General features: G+C 43.3%; 1 protein-coding gene across 1 annotated transcript in view; it reads left to right on the top strand.

The window, feature by feature from the left end:
• The window catches only part of SRBD1 (S1 RNA binding domain 1), a 306,724-nt gene that overhangs the window by 12,137 nt on the left and 274,119 nt on the right, over positions 1–20,468 (top strand). The window contains 8 exon segments of the mRNA XM_077485079.1: positions 1,645–1,796; positions 1,799–1,836; positions 3,160–3,276; positions 4,081–4,150; positions 4,153–4,409; positions 11,930–12,096; positions 14,562–14,679; positions 16,580–16,718. Coding sequence (XP_077341205.1) covers positions 1,645–1,796; positions 1,799–1,836; positions 3,160–3,276; positions 4,081–4,150; positions 4,153–4,409; positions 11,930–12,096; positions 14,562–14,679; positions 16,580–16,718 — 1,058 coding nt within the window.

A 20,468-nucleotide genomic window follows, 5' to 3' on the forward strand; every position in this document is an offset into this window, starting at 1 on the left:
CCACTAACTTTCTATTGCATCTCTGGGAAAGGAAGTGAAAGAGAACAAAAAAGACAGTGAAAAGAATAAACAAAATAACACAACAGCAGAGAGCTGCACAATTGTTAATCAAAATCGTGATCTCGATTCAACCCCTTCAATATCTCAATCCGGCATTTCCACAATTCTATGTAACAAGTGCAGAGCCGTTATCTGCTCGCAGCTATCAAAAAAATAAATAAAAAGTTGTCAAAGTTTATCACAACATTGCTCAGCGCTGAGAGATGAAACAAAACATTGTATCATTTGGTTCTTTTAGATCAAAGGGATGAAGTTCAGTCTGTAAGGGTCCTTTCACATCGCTTGTCCGTCTGCTCAGTGGAGGATCGCTCCGTTGATCCCTGTGTCTCCTCTCACTGTGCTGAGATGGACCTGTCAGAGTCCTGCTCTCCTCTATGGGGAGATCGGATGAAAATGGACCACCTGTCTGCTTTCATCTGATCCCATTCCCCAGACGCATGGAAAATAAGGTCACCATCCGTCTGGATTTCATGGATTGGATAGGATAGCAGCGGGTGTCAGCAGACATGTCACCACTGATATCCGCAGCTCCATAGCAGTGAATGGAGACTCCTATTAGGTCCCCCTTAAAAACTGACAAGCGGATCTGATCAGACAGCCAATGAGAAAGAACCCTAAATGAGTTCAATTTAACCACTTAAAGCGGGATTCCACCCTAAAGTGGAACCTCCGCTGATCGGATCCCTCCCCTCCTCCGGTGTCACAATTGCCACCTTTCAGGGGGAGGGGGGTGGAGATACCTGTCAAAGACAGGTATTTACACCCACTTCCGGGCATAGACTCCCGTGGGAGTCTACGCCATTTCCTGCCCTGCCGCGCTGTCTGCTGGGACACACACGGGTCCCAGTGACAGGGCGGATATTTCCTATTGCGCTGCGCGACTCGCGCATGTGCAGTAGGGAACCGTGAAGTGAAGCTGATTCGCTTCACTTTCTGATTCCCTCACCTAGAATGGTGGCGAGAGCCGAGCGATCGATCGGCCTCGGCATCGCTGGAACCCGGGACAGGTGAGTGTCCATTTATTAAGTCAGCAGCTGTAGTATTTATAGCTGCTGGCTTTTAATATTTTTTTTTTTTTTTTTGGTGGAATCCCTCTTTAAAGACTAAACCTTTTTCTGACGCGTGTTGCTTACAAGTTAAAATCAGTATTTTTTGCTAGAAAATTAGTTAAAACCCCCAAACGTTATATATATATTATAATATAATATTTTTATTTAACACGACCCTAGAGAATGAAATGGCCGCCGTTGCAATACTTTGTCACGCTGTATTTGCGCAGCAGTCTTTCAAATGCATTTTTTGGGGGAAAAAACACACTTCAATGAGTTGAATGAAAAAACTAAACCGTAAAGTTAGCCCAATTTTTTTTTTGTAAATAATGTGAAAGATGATAAGCCGAGAATCGTGATCTTTATTCTAAGCAAAAAAAAAATCATGTTTCTTTTTTTATCCAGAATCGTGCAGTGGTATTAACTGTTTTCCACACTCTTGAAAAGTAGAGAAAAAAAGATTTGGCTATAGATATACTTCAAACATTAGTTTAACCTTTTTGGATATTTTGCTTTTACTTGCTGCTCTAATCAGGTCAGACACAGAAGACGACTCTCAAGAGGAGGAGGAAGAATGGAAGCCGGAGGCAAAGGCCCCTCCAGTGAAAAGACAAACCAAGACTGCGGCTGCTCCCAAACCACGCAAGACTGCGGCTGCTCCCAAACCACGCAAGACTGCGGCTGCTCCAAACCACGCAAGACTGCGGCTGCTCCCAAACCACGCAAGGTGAGTAATGTTGTTATAATTGTACAATGGTGATGGGCTCGGGTGTGTTTGCAACACATGCCCAAGCCTGCCAGGAAGCCGACGCTGCACACGGCTAATCACAGACAGTGAGACATTTCCCAGTTCGCAGCTGCACAGATCAGGAAATGTCTCACTCCAAGTGTTTAGGGCTGTGCAGTGTCGTCTTCCTGGCGGGATTGGGCATGTGGGCTTGCGAATATGCCCAAGCCCACCCCTTGTATAATATAGTATTCTGTAGAAATGTAGCTGGGTCTATAGGATGGAGCTTGTAGTAGCTCTCAGTGTGGATACAGTGGATCTGATTTATAAGCTGGTATTCCACTGACACAAGCGAATAAAGGCAACCCCTTACACTCTTCTCGTGTGTGTGTGTGTGTGTGTGTGTGTGTGTGTGTGTGTATATATATATATATATATATATATATATATATATATATAATATATATAATATATTATTTATCGGCATATAACACGCACCTTAATTTTAGGAGGGAAGTTTTCAGGAAAAGAAACTTACATTTTAAATGAACTTTGAAGCAAAATAAGGGTCAGTGCCCATCAATGCAGCCTCACCTTTTCCATAAATGCAGCCTGATCAGTGCCCATCTGCAGCCTCACCTTAGATTACTGCTGCCTCGGAGGGGACAGGGATGGGACGGGCCGAGTGTCGCCAGATTACATACAGCGTCAATCTGTTTACTCAGCAGCCTCTTTAATACAAATTTCTATGATGGACAGAACACTGGCCTAATGCCGGACCAGGATACGGGACTTCCTATTACAGAGGCTGCCGCTACGGGAGATTCTCGCTGTATGTGATCTGAGGGCTCTCATCCTGTTCCCTCCCAGGCAGCACAAATTACAGTATCGGCGTAGAACACGCACACACTATTTGCACCCGATTTTCAGTTAATTGTTATTTTGTCGTAGTGTGGGGGTAGGGTAATCTATCGTAGTGGGGGTAGGATAGATTAGCCTACCCCCACTACAATAGATTACCTCCCTCGTTACACTAAATGACCCCCCCCCTCACTAATATGAAATTTATATCGTGTATATACGATAACATTTATATAGTAGTATGGGGGTAATCTACCCTACCCCCACTATGATAGATTACCCCCATACTATCATAATCTGTCATAGTGGGGGGGGTTAGGTAATCTATCGTAGTATGGGGGTAATAAATCCATAGTGAGGGGGGAGGTAATCTCTCATGGTGTGGTTGTGATCTATTATGGGGGGGGGGACTGAAAACGTGATCTAATGTTTTGTTTACTATCTTTGCATGTAACAAATTAGACTGCTGCCAAAAAAACTAGCAAAACGTCCATTCCTGGTAATGAAGAACCTGGAATAACATCTGAGAGTAAAGACAGCGATTTATCAACATTTCAAGGGATAACCATTAAAGAAGAGGTAAGAATTGTTTGCATGTTGCAGTAAAATGTCTTTCTACAGAATGTGAATCCCTGATTGGACTCTTTGGTTTAATTTAAATGGAATTCTTGCCTTTTTTAAGATGGAATAGGAAAAGCCACAAGTGAAATCTCCAACCCAATATACTTTAACTTCCAGTAGCCATTAGTGAGAGTAATACCCCCAAATACACAGCTCACTCCTCAGTACCCACATCATAAGTTAGATCTACAATAGACACAACTCGCTCCCCAGCATTCGTGGCATCAGTTAGATGTAACCCTAATACAGGGATACTCAAACTACGGCCCTCCAGCTGTTGCGGAACTACGCATCCCATGAGGCATTGTAAAACTCTGACATTCACAGACATGACTAGGCATGATGGGAATTGTAGTTTCTGAACAACTGGAGGGCCATAGTTGGAAGACCCCTGCCCTAATACATAGAACTCAGGTCTCAGTATTCATGTCACCAATTATATCTACACCCGATACATACAGCTTACCCTGCAGTATCTATTATGCCAGTTAGGATTACACCCCATAACACAGATCATTCTCCAGTATCTGTTCCAATATATAGGCCTCTCCCTAGTATGCATGATACCATTTGGGATGGGCCCTCCAGCAAAGAGCTCATTTGCTATCCCGGAAGAAGGGAGTCTGCGCCCCAACAGTGGGCCATGGCCTGGTGGTTGAGAACCCGGCTTAACAGCATATTGTTCTCTCTTGGCCTACATGTACTCATTCAATTTTAAGATAAGCATTGGACATACTTTATTTTTACTCTTTTTCTATGCAGAGAAAGTCAATATCTCTAGAGCAGCCCATCAAGGAGGAAAAGCCGAAGAAAAGAAAAGTGGGCACAGCAACGCTAAAGCAAAGCCAACTAAAGTGAAGGCGGAGAGGAAGAGTCTCGGCATTGATGAATTCCCCACTACCAGCAACGATATGAATATCAATTTGAAGACCGAGAGAAGAGCCGAAGAGGAGGAAGAACCTCCAGATGACTTCTCATTTGGTCCACCAGCCAAAAAACTCAAGACGTCAGACTCTGCAGGGAAGCCGGTGAAATTTAAGGGCTCCAGCTCAGGCCATGAGGAAACACAGATGAACTGGGACACTGTAGAGGTAAGAATTTACTATTTCCCCTCTGGAGAAATTCTTTCTCCCCCCCCCCCCCCCCCCCCCCCCCACACATGTTAAAATTTGCATTTACTGCAAGAGTGGCAAAGTGCTTAAAATTCCCAAACATAATCTTCCTAAGGACCGACCCCTACAAGAGATATAGATGTGTGTGTATATATATATATATATAGATAGATAGATAGCTAGATAGAGATACACAGAATGAATCTGTGCAAACAAGGCAGAGCTCCGCTCTGGGGAAGGGATGAGCAGGGAATAAAATCTGTCACTGCCCTTAGTAAAAGCACCTAACACGGTACATAAAAACACTGGCTAGGCACACCGTTAACCCTTTGATCACCCTAGATGTTTAACCCCTTCCCAGCCAGTGTCATTAGTACAGTGACAGTGTATATTTTATAGCCCTGATCACTGCATTAATGTCACTCATTCCCACAAAGTGTCAGTGTCCGATTTGTCTGCCACAATATTGCAGTCTTGCTATAAGCCGCTGATCAGCGCCATTACTAGTATAAAAAAAAATCCAATATATATCCCATATTTTGTAGACGCTATAACTTCTACTCAAACCAATCCATATACCCTTATTGGTATTTTTTTTTTTTTTTTTTTTTTTTTTTTTTTTTTTTACCAAAAATATTTAACAGAATACATATTGGCCTGAATTGATGAAGACATTTTATTTTTGTTTTTTGTTTTTTATTGAATTTGTTGTCCGTCTTTTCTAATGTTTATAGTGCAAAAAATATATAAAACGCTGCCGTAATCAAATACCACCAAAAAAAAGCTCTATTTGTGGGGGGGTGGAAACAACACAAAATTGTATTTGTGTACAGCGTTGTATGACAGCACAATTGTCAGTTAACGTAACGCAGTACTGTATCGCAAAAAAAATGGCCTGGTCAGGAAGGGGGCTTCCGGAGGTCAAGTGGTTATATATTTTCTGAAAACAGAGGTCCTGTACAATAAAGTTATGCATTTTTTTTGTTTTGTGCCATATTAGTGCAATTGTTTATCAATCTATATTATCAGAAAAAAAATACACTAAGACCCCTTTCACACTGGGGCGATTTACAGGCGCTACAGCACTAAAAATAGTGCCTGCAAAGCGCCCTGAAAGAGCCCCTCCTGTGTCTTCAATGTGAAAGCCCCGAGGGCCTTCACACTGGAGTGGTGCGCTGGCAGGATGGTACAAAATGTCCTGCTAGCAGCATCTTTGGAGTAATGAAGGTGCTGTGTGTGTATACCGCTCCTGCCCATTGAAATCAATGGGGCACTGTGGCTATACCGCCGGCAAAGCGCCTCTGCAGAGGCACTTTTTGGGTTGTTTCTAACCCTTTCTTGGCCCCTGGGGGGGGTAAAATGTCCCGCTAGCGGCCGAATATCGCTGTAAATCCAACATTTCCGCCGACGCACTTCCCGCTGCAGTGTGAAAGGGACCTAAGGGGGGTGCTGCAGGAGGAAGCTGAACACAGGAGGTGTTTGTGTTTTTTTTTTTTTTTTTTTTTTTACCTTTTGTGCATAGAATGCATGAAGGTAAAAGACCTTCAGCCTTTACAACCACTTTAAGTTAACAGGTCATCATATTCAAACGTGTGACTGGTGCATAGGGGGTGCTATACTATATTAAAGAATGGCCTAACTGCCCAAATAGTAATAGGTGTAACAAATCTATAATGTCTTAGATAATCATTGCGAACCTTCACCTTTAAATAAAGAAATATAACATCCCATTCGAGTGACACCATTAGAGTCCCATCACAGTGAAAATTAAATCAAACAAACCACATGAGTGAATTAACCACTTGACCACTGGGCACTTAAACACCCTTTAATAACCAGACCAATTTTCAGCTTTTGGTGCTCTCACATTTTGAATGACAATTACTCAGTCATGCAACACTGGACCTATATGAAATTTTTGTCCTTTTTTTCACACAAATTGAGCTTTCTTTTGGTGGTATTTAATCACCTCTCAGTTTTTTATTTTTTGTGCTATAAAAGAAAAAAGACCGAAAATTCTGCGAAAAAATTTTCTTCGTTTCTGTTATAAAATTTAGCAGATTAGTAATTTTTTCTTCATAAATTTTGGCCAAAATGTATACTACTACATATCTTTGGTAAAAATAAGTACAAATTGGTGGATATTATTTGGTCTTTGTGAAAGTTATAGAGTCCACAAGCTATGGTGCCAATATCTGAAAATTGATCACACCTGAAGTACTGACGGCTTATTTCAATTCTTGAGACCCTAGCATGCCAGAAAAGTACAAAAAAAACCCAAATGACCCCTTTTTGGAAAGAAGACATTCCAATGTATTTAGTAAGAGGCATGATGAGTTTTTTGAAATTGTCATTTTTTCCCACAATTCTTTGCAAAATCAAGATTTTTTTTCCTTTTTTTTTTTTTTTTTTTCACAAAATTGTCATATTATCAGGTTATTTCTCACACACAGCATATGCATACCACAAATTACACCCCAAAACACATTCTGCTATTACTCCCAAGTACGGCGATACCACATGTGTGAGACTTTTACACAGTGTGGCCACATACAGAGGTCCAACATGCAGGGAGCGCCATCAGGTGTTCTGGAGCACCCAGGCCAATTCTGACATTTCTCTCCTACATGTAAAAATCATAATTTATTTGCTAGAAAATTACAGAGAACCCCAAAACATTATACATTTTTTTTTAGCAAAGACCCTGGAGAATACAATGGTGGTCGTTGCAAATTTTTATCTCGCGCGGTATTTGCGCAGCAATTTTTCAAACGCGTTTTTTTGGGGGAAAAAACTGTTTTGTGCTTAAAAAACAAAACAAAAAAACAGTAAAGTTAGCCCAATTTTTGCATAAAGTGAAAGATGAAGTTATGCTGAGTAAATAGATATCGAACATGTCACTCTTCAAAATTGCACATGCCCGTGGAATGGCGCCAAACGTCGCTACTTAAAAAATCCCCATAGGCGACGCTTTAAATTTTTTTTACTGGTTACATGTTTTGAGTTGCAGAGGAGGTCTAGGACTAGAATTATTGCTCTCGCTCTAACGTTCGCGGCGATACCTCACATGTGTGGTTTGAACACCGTTTTCATATGTGGGCGGGGCTTACGCATGCGTTCGCTTCTGCATGCGAGCACATGGGGACAGGGGCGCTTAAAATAATTTTTTTTTTTTTTATTGTTCATTTTACTTTATTTATTTTAGTTTGACATTTTTTTCCCCAAAAATACATTTTTGATCACTTTTATTCCTATTACAAGGAATGTAAACATCCCTTGTAATAGGAATATGGGGTGACAGGTCCTCTTTACAGTGAAATCTGGGGGTCATTAAAAAAAAAAAAAAGATTCTGGCTTTGATCGTACTGGCGAGTTGGTAGAAGCACCGGAGGGCGGTGAGGGGTGGGGGGCGTCTATGGCTGGGTATTTCAGGGTATCACCGAGTATGGCTGGGTATCTCCGAGTATGGCTGGGTATGGCAATTTATGGCGGGGTACTGCAGAGTATTGGCGGGGTACTGCAGAGTAATGGCAGGGTACTGCAGAGTATTGGGGGGTACTACAAAGTAATGGCAGGGTACTCCAGAGTATTGGGGGGTACTCCAGAGTATTGGGGGGTACTCCAGAGTAATGGCGGGGTACTGCAGAGTAATGGCGGGGTACTGCAGAGTAATGGCGGGGTACTGCAGAGTAATGGCGGGGTACTGCAGAGTAATGGCGGGGTACTGCAGAGTAATGGCGGGGTACTGCAGAGTAATGGCGGGGTACTGCAGAGTAATGGCGGGGTACTGCAGAGTATTGGCGGGGTACTGCAGAGTATTGGCGGGGTACTGCAGAGTATGCACTGGTACTGCAGAGTATGCACTGGTACTGCAGAGTATGCACTGGTACTGCAGAGTATGCACTGGTATTGCAGAGTATTGGCAGGGAATTGAGGGGTTAAATTCGGTGAGCAGCGATGTGGGCACTGCAGATGCAGCCCACATCGCTGCTGACACCGATCTCTTTCCCCTCCGCTGTACCGATCGGTACAGAGAGGGGAGGGAGGAACCGGCGTCATAATATGACGCCGGTTTGTTTACAAGTGATCACTCCTTCATTTGACGGAGCGATCACGTGGTAAACGGCCGCGACGAGCCGGCGGTCACGGATGCTCTCGAGTGCGCGCCCCAGGGGGCGCGCGAGAGCAGAATTCTGGGAGGCCGTTAATTAACGGCCTCTCAGAGTTAAACAACCGCCCTGAAGCCGTTAATCGGCAATGGGCGGTTGTTAAGTGGTTAATAGATGGAAACAAAACAACATTCGTAGAAAAAACGGAAATGAGTTATTGTCCCAAATCCGGTGATGATACTTAAAATCCCATCAAAGTGATAATTAATAGCATGTAGGTCAGAAAAAATAATTGAACCCAAAAAATATAGATTTATAGTTCCAGGGCTGGACTGGGAAAGAAATTTAGCCCTGGACTTCATCCAGACTGGCCCACTTACATTTTGAGTGTCCCATCAGCACCCCCTTACATCAGAGTGTCTCATTAGCAGCCCCCTTACATCAGAGTGTCCCATCAGTAGCCCTTACAGAGTCTCCCATCAGCAGCCCCTTACATCAGAGTGGCCCACTGAGCCATCGGCCCACCGGGAAACTCCCTGTAGTCCCAATGGCCAGTACATGCCTGTATAGTTCATAGAAGTAACATCCGTCTTCCAATCGATCGTGTTTGATGCTTCACCATAAATAGATGACCAAATGCACCCAAAAGTGTCTCTTTAATTTTGGATAGACTTTGTTGTGTTGGAGCTCATTTAGGCTGGGTTCACACTTGTGCTATCACAGACATTGCATGTGATTCGCACTGCTGTCCACATCACATACAATGTCAGTGTGATGTGATCTCAGCCATATGAACTGTATGTCTGAAATCGCATTCGCAGAAAAATTGTGCAGGACCCTCATTTTTTGTTCTGCACTGGAAATGGATTCCACGGATGTTCAGATCTGATGTGATCTGATTCCTGCACCGTTTCAAAGTTCGCACTGCTGTGTGCAAACCCATCTGGGGGTGCCATTAACTTTATATTGACACCTGCAGTGGTTCACTAATGACAGTGTGAACCACCGAAGATTCAGGTGCGATGCAGGAATCTGCACAGGAATCGCACTGGTTCCCGCATCACACAAGTGTGAACCCAGCCTTACACATGGTTAAGTTGAGTGTTTACTGCCCCCAACTGCTCCCCCTTTAGCGGCAAAGGCAGCAGATGGCATGGTACACACGGCATGGTTGAGCTGGGTTCTTACTGCCCACCAACTGCTTCCCCTTGTGCCACAAAGGCAGCGGTTGGGGTGAAAACTTGCCGTGGCTGTGATGCTTTACACAGTAGATTCCCATTTTTACATCTCCCATTTAGTTGCAGCAGGCTGTACACAAGACATGGCTATGATGCCGTGCCTCGCGTTTGGCGGGCACTACCACCTGCCCAATGCGAGCCATTCAAAGGAATAGGGCCGTGCTGCAACCGCCGTGCAACTGAGGGCAATGCATGCACTTATGGTCTGGCATTTTGGAGGTTCAGGTGGTGGTGATGTGACAGATTGCCTCATCGGAAAGGCATTCAAAGTGCGGATTGCATGTCAGAGGAGTGACCGCCCTTGCCGCTACAGTAAGCAAGCTCTTGGTGTCTATTTTTCATGGTTTATAGGGGCAGGATAGCAGCATCTAACTTTATGACAATTGTGACAAGGGAGTGAAGCTGTAAAGTAGAACAGAGAGTCATTATGACATCACTGCGTCTACAATAAAGTATTTAATAAAACAGATTTTATTAAATAAATCATTGGCATATTGGTGAGGTGTGATCGGAGGAACCAAGGAATGTAAAATATAACTCACGATCGGTCTCTCCTCTCAGAACAGGGATTTGTGTGTTTACACACAAAGGTCCCTGTTCTGCCTCTCTTGCCCACGATCGCGTGTGGCCGGCGGTCATGGCGCCCTTCGGCCACAAGCATCGCCACCCCTGCAGTGCAGTGGGTGCGCTCCTCCGGCGGTCCGCATGCCTGCTGTCCCGCTTAAAGGAGCCGACATACAGCTACGATGGCTTGCAGGATCGTGCCGACCTGCAGTATGGTGGCGGCTGGTCGGCAAGCGGTTAAACTACTTCAGCTCTGGAGGGTTTACCCCCCCTCCCCCTGACCAGGCCATTTTTTGCGACGTGGCACAGAGTTACTTTAACTGACAATTGCGCGATCGCGTGATGTACCCAAATAATTTTTCCCACAAATAGAGCTTTCTTTTCTTGGTATTTGATCACCTCTGTGGTTTTTATTTTTGGAGCTATAAACTAAAAATGAGCGTCAATTTAGAAAAAAAAAAAAACGATTATATATATATATAATAATTTTTTTTTTATCTCTATTTTTTACTAGAAATTACGGCGATCTGCGACTTATAGCGGGACTCCAAATCGGACACCTAAATTACACTTTTTTTATTTTTTTTTTTTTTTTTTTTACACTTTTTGGGGACCAGTGACACTAAGGCCTGATTCACACCTATGCATTTTTAGTACTTTTTGCACTACAGAACGTGTTCCATTGGAAACCATGGTAAATGGACTGCAGTGCAAATCTGCAAAATGCAAAAAACACTAAAACTGCATAAGTGTGAATCCAGCCTAAGACAAAGATCAGTGCTAAAAAAAAAAAAAAAAATGCACTGTCACTGTGCCATTGACACTGGCTGGGAACGGGTTAACATCAGGGGTGATCAAAGGGTTAAGTGCCATTTCACACAGCGGCGGCTTCAAAGTTGCTCGACTCTGAAGCCGCCCTGTACAGCGTGACTTCAGCGCGACTTGCAAAGCGACTTCTGGAAAGCAGTCGATGCAAGCCGCAACGATGTCGCCCTAAAGTAGTACAGGAACCTTTTTTTTTTCTAAGGTGGAGCGACTTGGGTCGCTCCTATTAGAACGGTTCCATTGCAATGTATGGAGTGTGACTTGTCAGGCGGATAAGTCGCCTGACAGGTCGTCCGTATGTGAACCAGCACTTAATGTGTGCTTACTAACTGGTGGGAAGTGCTGCTTAGCAGAAGCCCAGGATCAATGCCTTCTCTTTTGACGAACAACGATCTGCCTTGTTTACATAGGCATATTGTCGTTCTACACCTCTACTATCTAATTGGCAGGCGCCAGCGGACATAGAGCACCCGCCACTGGGCTTCCGCTATGTATATTAACAGGAGGAGGGTATCGCCCCGGCGGTGCGCGCCCCATACCCAGGAGTGTCCGATCATGTGAGACCGCCCTGCCGCTGTAAATGCACGTGGGGCGGTCGCTAAGCAGGTAGTTTGCTTTAGAAGTCAGGTGGTGGTTGTAAGAAAAAGTCGAAGGAAAGCGGATATTGGTAATGGACAGACCGCCATATTTTTCTGAGCCAGCCTAGGTAATACATTTCCAGATTAGTAATGAGCTATACGGTGACGACATCTTCCTTTTCTAGGTTCTGGCGGAGCGCACCAATGTGGAGCCCTGGGTTTGCGCTAATCTGATTCAGTTGTTCCGGGATGAGAACACCATACCATTTATTGCCCGCTACAGAAAAGAACTCATCGACAATCATGATGCCGATGTACTGCGAGAAATACAGCAAGCCTTGGAAGAATTGAGGTAAGATTATTTCAATTGGTTTTAATTTGTATTTTAATAGAATATATAAGTGTAAATGAGAAAAATACTGTGCTAACGCAAATAAAAAGTGAAAAGCTGCTACAATAACCCATGTGACAAAGATGCTAAAGAGTGATAAATAATGTAGGGCTAGGGGGTGAACTCCTATATCAATATGTGGGTGAGTGATACAAAAAAACAATTATACAAGAATAACACAAATGGAGGGAAAAAGTCCAGTAAGTGTGAAGGTCCTGAGAAGGGCCATAAGCGTCAATCACCAAAAGATGACTAATCAAAGATGGAATATGCTGGCAATGTCCGGTATGAGAAGCATCAGGGATGGTACATTTTCAACCAAAAAGGCAAGTATATCTACTCTTCCCGAAACGGGTGGACTCACATGTCAGCAATAATGAGTCGTGAAGGCAAAGATGCCGGGATCGGCAGATCGACCGAACTCCAAGAAACCCGGGGCCTCCAGACAAGACTTCGAAAGGTGTTAGGGACCACCACCAAACTGGACCTCGGATGAAGAGAACACCTGGGCTGGACCTTAGGCGTGGTAGGACTGACTGGACCACAAAGGAACGCTCGTCCGGAAAGTTGTGCAAAGAAAAAATGCCTCCGTATGGTGTAGGTATAAAAAAAAAGAGTTTGTTCTTTCTAAAAACCAGCATACATCAATGACAAAAACTGTGATCACAGATTAAAAATGAGGGGCAATGTGAGAAGCAGAAAGCCAAGCCTGACATGTTTCGTCCCAAAGGACTTCAACTGGGGCAAAAAATATATACTCTGATCAACCATCATATATGACCATCCTAACCTGTTGAGGCGCGTGGACTCCACTAGACCTCTGAAGGTATGCTGTAGTATGTGCCACCAAGATATACTTTAACTCCCAGTTATAGTTTAAAATTGCATGACAAGTCGCACACTATTGTCCGCAATAAGCAGTCAAAGAGGTTCAACTCCGACTCCATCGGAAGTCACACCAATTTTGAAAGTAGTTCTTGCACTACTTTTTGCAAGCTGAGGTGCAACTTGCATAGACCTCTGTGCATGAAGTTGCACAGATGTCTTCCAAGTAGCGCTAAGGCCCCTTTCACACTTGTGTGACTTGTCCTGCGACTGCAAAGTCACATAAGTCATACCCCATGATTTACAATAAGTGCCATTCATAGCTGTGCAACTTCAAGTCGCTCCAATTCCAAAGTAGTCCCTGTACTACTTTGGTCAGACTTTTATGCGAGTTGAGGTCCATAGACCTCGTGATTACACAGGCATTCCCTGAAATCGCGTCAAAATCTCGGTTAATTCGCAGCAATGTAAAAGGGGCCTAAGCAGTACTAGGACTGAAATTGTGTAGAAGCACAGTTTCAATGTCTCTGCTAATTGGCCAAAGAGGGAGCCAATCTAGCAAACATCCACCATCGCTTCCCAGAGAGACAGAGCGGGGGTCTGCCGATGTAAACAAAGCAGATCGCCGCTCTGTCAGGTATGAACAGCGTGATCTTGTGTTCCTGCTTAGCAGGATCTTGCGTTCCTCATAAGCAGGAACATGGATCTCTGTTCATCCAATGAGCACCTCCCAGGGACACACTTAACCCTTTGATCATCCCTTGTGTTAACCCGTTCCCAGCCAGTATCATTAGTACAGTGACGGTGCATATTTTTAGCACTGATCACTGTATTAGTGTCGCTGGTTCCCAAAAAGTGTCGGTGTCGAACTGTCCGCTATAATATCACAGTCCCACTATAAGTCGCTGATCGCTGGCGCCGCCATTACTAGTAAAAAAAATAAAAATAAAAAATGGGGGGAAAAAATTAATAAAAAATACCATAATTTCAACTTTTGCGCAACGTAATCAATATGCGCTTATTGGGAATTTTTTTATTTTATTTTTTATTTATTTTTTTACCAAAAATATGTAGCAAATAAAATATTGGCCTAAATTGATGAAGAAATTACATAATTTTTTTTTTTTTTTTTACATTTTCTTTTTATGGTTATGTTTTATAGCAGAATATCTTCTTTTTTTTTCTTCAAAATTGTCACACTTTTTTTTGTTTATAGCGCATAAAATAAAAACCGCACAGATGATCAATACCACCAAAAGAAAGCTCTATTTGTGGGAAAAAAAGGACCTATTTTCTATTTGGGTACAGCGCCGCATTGCTGCGCAATTTTCAGTTAAAATAACGCAGTGCCGAATTGCAAAAAATGGCCTGGTCATGAAAGGGGGTAAATCTTCCTAAGGTCAGGTGGTTAAGATCTATTGAAAACCTGCACTTGAATAATTGTATAATAACATTTGAAGTAAAACATAGGTGACCTAAAATAAAATAAAAATGTACATCACATTATTATGCAGATTAAGGATTACGATGAGCGATCGTCACATCATGAATTATTATTTCTGGTCTAATTGTTTGGCTTGACGTTTGACATCTTTCTGTAGGTCTGTAGCTAGAAAAGCTCACTCACTGATAGAGAAGCTGAGGAAAGAAGGGAAGCTGAATGCCGGCCTACACAATGAGATGCTAAACTGCAGGACCTTGGATGAAATTGAGCATGTGGTCAGTATTTCTAATGATGGATTATATTTCACTAAAAAAGATGTTTTAGGTATAGATGGAGTGGAGCCTCTCGCTGTCTTCTCTTGGGCCTCTAGGAGGGATCTCCAGAAAGTTTTGGAGGATTGGTCCTTCACCATTAATGGACCAGCGACTTACCAGAACGTCACTTGACTTTCAGTGGTTTTACCTACATAGTTGCATTAGTTAGTCTGCCTTAAAAAAAAGACACAGTGTCCTTCCAGTTCAACCAATAAAAAAGGGACAACAATACAAAATGTATTTTTACAATTTTATATACACAATCCCATACCCACAGTTGATCCAGAGGAAGGGAAAAAAAACCTGCAGGCATCATCCCTGTATTGGTGTTTTTTTTTTTTTTTCAGCTGTCTTTCTTGTGTTAAAAAAAAAAAAAAAAAGTAATCCTAGCAGCCAGTTAGCCACTGGATTGCTTTTACAAGCAGCAGCAATTTCCATCGATATATGGCCGGCCTCAAGGAGAGGTATAACCAAAGATATTTTGGCTACACTTCTTCTCCTTGGGATTACAGGAGTGAAAGTTCGTTCTGCACTCCCGTGACCCTTATTCAGCCAACAGCAGACAAAAGTTCTCTGTCGGATAACGTCACTGAGCTGATTCAGGCTATGAAAAGATCCTGACCATATGGGATCCACTCAGCAGCATGGACTGGCACCGGACTCGGCCTTTTGGCGATCCGCTGATAGCCTGAGCTGGACTCTTCGAAAGCCACCCACCCCCCCCCCCAACCCCCCACAGCCCAGCGGGGCAGAGCAGTTAGCCGGTGACTCACAGTCATCGTTCTCTTTTTAGAGCGGGAGAACTGAGCAATCAGCTGTGTTTGATTGCTCGGTTCTCAGTCTTAGAACTGACAGGGGACAGATGCATCATCAGATCGATGCTGCATCCACCTAGGTGAGTATTGATGTCTATTTTTTCCATAACTTGTACGTCTCTTATTATGATTGAGAGCCGTCAGGACAAGTTCCTAGTCACGTTACCACTAACAGCCAATTACAGTGTTTACATGATTGGGAAGCCTGTCCAGCCGCCTCCCAGGTGTTATGACCCAGTTAAAGAGGAAGTAAACTCTCCCACTCTGATGCTTCTTTTCATTTAGTCCATTATAATAAGTAATTATCAGACTATAGCCACTGTAATCCAGCCCAAATCGCATATTACTTACTGTTTAAAGAAACTTTAAAAAACTTGTTTTCAGGGGTTAGGCAGCGCCATCATAAGTATTGTTTTCTGAGTCCACAGTGGAGTGTATTTCCGCCCTTACATTGAGCACTTCCTGTACTGTTAACCAAGCCTCCTTCTCAATCCAACGTTTCTATGGCAACCCTGCTTCCCTGTTCATAGCTGACTTGTTTTATTTCATAGTATTTCATAGTATTTACTTGTGCCGATGTCTAATGTTTCCCTTTGTCAGACTTATCAGCTTCAGCTGATAAGACTGCAGTAATGGCCAATATTTAGACTGTATGTCATGTCACATGGTCACATGGTGTGTAGGAGGAAGCTCTGAGTGATTAGCAGAGTTCAGTGTTGTGCTGTAGGAAGTCCTGATAACAGATAGAAAAGACATAGAGAGTGTGCCTTAAATCAGGGGAGATCTGGGCATGCTCAGTGACTTCGTTATACAGAACAAAAAGGATTACAACAATACTAAGCAAGTAAGGAGATGTCTACAAGCAGTGTTCATTAGGGTTTTTTTTATGCTGGTTTACATGGGACAAAGTTGTGGGGGAGTGTTTACAACCACTTTAAAAGGGCCACAGCAGGTGAGAAGGGGTTCATTGATCTCCATTAATTGTTCTGATGTGATGATGTGTATAGATAAGTGTAATGGAGGACTGACTCTTGTGTCTTGCACAGTACGCACCATTCAAAACCGGAAGCAAAGGAACCAAAGCGCAAAGAGCCAGACAGCTTGGGCTGGAGCCGGCCGCCAAAGCTCTGATTGAAACTCCTCAGCAGTTGAACCTGCAAATGTATATAAAGGCTGACACGGAAGGTACAGGATATGGATTGCTTGGATTTTTGTCTTTAACCACTTGCCGATCGCCCTATAACAGATTTACTGCTACAGGATGGCCGTTCTGTGCAGAATCACCTATATATATATATATATATATAATTATGCAGTTCCGCATAGGGGGCGCACACCGCTTCTACTGTCATTAGTCACAGCAAAAGCCGATCAGTTGGTGCCGGCCAATGGATGACCGCCGGCAAACGCTGATAGTAGAGGAGAAAAATGAGATGGAGCTCTGCATATGTAAATGAGGCAGAGCTATGTCCTGTCAGCAGGAATGTGGTGGATTTTGTTTCCCTGCAAGATAGGAAATAAAATCCAGCACATCCCTTATTATCCCTTATTGACGGTCTATCTTTTGTTTATAGCGCAAATTATTTTAGTACAGTGTCGTACGACCGCGCAATTGTGAGTTAAATTAACGCAGTGCTGTATCGCGAAAAATGGCCTGGTCATTAAAGGAGAAGTCCAGCCAAAGCTGCTGAAGTCTGGATGTCATTCCAGGCACTAGTCATCGCGACAGTCTGGATTCGCCAAGTGCCTGGCCTGACACCCGGCTCAGCCTCTCAGTGAACCGCTGAGAGCCTGAGCTGGCCGCCCCTCACCCCTCTACAGCTCAGCGCTCCAGTGGACCATTTTGCATCTAAAGGACTAGGCTCCTTTTTGCGATTCAGCACTGTCGCTTTAACTTACAATTGCGCGGTCGTGCAATGTGGCTCCTCAACAAAATTGGCGTTTTTTTTTTCCCCCCACAAATAGAGCTTTCTTTGGGTGGTATTTGATCACCTCTGATTTTCATTTTTTGTGCTATAAACAAAAATAGAGTGACAATTTAGAAAAAAATTCACTATTTTTTACTTTTTGCTACAATACATATCCCCAAAAAATATATAAAAAAAAAAGTTTTCCTCTGTTTCGGCCGATATTTATTCTACATATTTTTGGTAAAAAAATCCCAATAAGCGTTTGGTTTGCGCAAAACAAAGCGTCTACAAAATAGGGTATCGTTTTATGGCATTTTAATTATTATTATTATTATTTTTTTTACTAGTAATGGCGGCGATCAGCAGTTTTATTTTTTTAATTTTTTTTTTTTTTTATTGGCACTGCGACATTATGGCTGACACGTAGGACAATTTTGACACATTTTTTGGGTCATTGGCATTAATACAGCGACCAGTGCAATTAAAAATGCATTGATTACCATAGAAATGTCACTGGCAGTGAAGGGATTAACACTAGGGGGCCGTGAAGGGGTTAAGTGTGACCTAATGTGTGTTTCTTACTGTAGGGGGCATGGCTTGGCGTGTGACATCACTGATCGTCGTTCCCTATGACAGGGAACAGACGATCAGTGGCAGGCAACTAGGAAGCACGGGGAGAGGTTTGTTTACACTTACCTCTCCCCGTTCTTCAGCTCTGACCCGATCGCTGGACACCGATGACGATTGGGTCCCGTGGGCACGGAGCTCAGGACCGGGTCGGGAGCCCAGCCGTGCCATTCTGCTGACGTGTATCGGAGTGAGGCGGTCCTTATGTGGTTAACTTGGGGTGCGTGTTATACGCCGATTAAATACGATATATACACACTGCATTTATCGGCGTATAACACGCACCCTTAGTTTAGGAGGAAATTTTAAGGAAAAAAACATATATTTAAATGCCCATCAATTCAGCCTTATGAGTGTCCATCTGCAGCCTTGCCCAGTGTCATTGCAGTCTTGCTCATTTAAAATTAGCGCTGTCGAGATACACAGAGCCGGATGTCCTGTGTACTCGGCTCCTCTCGCAGTCCCGCCCCTTGGCTCGGCTCCCGGCTCCTATGATGGACATAACACAGGTCCAATGGCGCGACTGGGCGTGACTGCAAGCGGAGCTGAGAAGAGCCAAGCCTAGCCAAGTACACAGTACACTCGGATATGTCTATTTTGGTGGCACTCGCTCCTCTTCCCCTCGCAGTCAGTGGGGGATCAGCGATATATAATTATGTTATATTATAAAAAAAAAAAATTGTGTACAATTTAAAAATGTATAAGTTGTAATATTTTAGGTAAGAATGAATATTGGACTTGGCACCGTGGTTTGCAAAGGTTATACTGGGGCTTGAAATGCTTTATTCATTGTATTTCCATGGAGCCTGTTCTTGACGTTTCGGCCACTAGAGGGCAGTGTTTCATAACTAACTGACAGCCGTCGTCTATATTTGGGTTCAATATTGCAGAAAATTGTTCTTTGCAATTCTTTCGTAGTAACTGAAGATTTGTTCTATGAGCAGCACTGTATAACATGACTGCAGAAATAGCTGCTGTTCAGGTTATTGTTTCAGCTGCTTAGTCATGATTAAAGAGAACCAGTCATCCCTTTACATCCTCTATAGAAGCAACATACATGGGAAACAGACATGAGAGTAATGCCTGCAACTTATTTTATAGTTCTGTGTTTTAGTACCTTATCTGCGCTTTATTAAGCGCCAGTATGTCACATATTGGGGGAGATTTACTGAGGGCCAGTTCACACCAGACGCAGTTTCGTTCAGTTCTGTGTGCTTTTTTTATGCACTAAAAATGCATGCACAGTGTTTTCCATGTATTCCAATGGCTCTAGTTTACACCATGCAGTCAGTTTCTGATCAGTTTCTGGTGCGGAGCTGCAATCCGGTGTGAACAGGTCCTAAAACTGGAGTGTATAAAATGGGGTGTAGCTCTACATAGAAACCAACCAATCAGCTTCCAGGTTTTATTGTCAAAGCTAAACTGAAGAAGCTGAAGTTAGAATCTGATTGGCTACTATGCACAGCTGCACCAGAGTTTGCACTCTCTGGTTTTAGTAAATGAGTCCTCATTGTAACTTCGCATTACCGCGTGCAAGTTCTGATGGCAAGGGGCACTTTTTTGGCAGATCTCAACTAGCCATGGTGGCCAATTCTGGATTCCACTCCCTCAAGGCTTCCCATATTTTATTATTGGTCAGCAAAGCAACCAGTACTTATGATATCTGTTTCCCTTTGGCATGATTTGCTATTTAAGAAGCCATTCAAATATTAGTGTGGTTGCCCCGAGTTTTATAATTGCAAAAGTACCCAGACAATGGACATGAAACTATTTACAAATTCTTAACAAGCAAAAAAAAAAGGAGCTTTAAGGCTCAGTTCACACTGATATGATGCAGGAAACGCACAAGAATCGCTGTGTTTCATGCCATCTGCTTCGGGTGTCATATAAAAGTTAACTCCCCAAAAGCAGGTCGAAGAACATACGGTAGTGCTTTTTGCTAAAATTGGATTGCATGTTTATCAACACTCATGAGATCTGATTCCAGTGCGGCAATTTGCGGCCTTACAAAATGACAGCCTCAAATCGCACTGCACAAAATCACTTGGGATTTGCACAGGAATGCGGTGCATTGTGTAATGTGATGCTTGGGGGGTAAGCATGCGGATTACATTTTTTGTGGGGGGAATACATACTCATACATTTTGGGGAGGCGCAGTTTGGGATGTTCCCCTGAGATCTACCTGACCTTGTCCTGGCACTATACAGCACTGTAGGCAAGAGACCGTTCAGCTGGGGAGAAAAGAGCAGAAGAAAGCTAGACGTCCTCCAGCCAAATAATGAAGCAAATTCTATAAGACTTGCTAAAGCTTCTAATGCACACTGTGAGAAGCTCACAGTTTATAGTGAAATCCCAGTAATCCATTTCAGTACAGAGGAGGAACTTGTAGTACTCTAC

Source organism: Lithobates pipiens, unplaced genomic scaffold, assembly GCF_037356315.1.
Source record: "Lithobates pipiens isolate NorthernLeopardFrog02 unplaced genomic scaffold, aLitPip1_a1.2 Scaffold_18, whole genome shotgun sequence".
NCBI classification, from domain to species: Eukaryota; Metazoa; Chordata; class Amphibia; order Anura; family Ranidae; genus Lithobates; species Lithobates pipiens.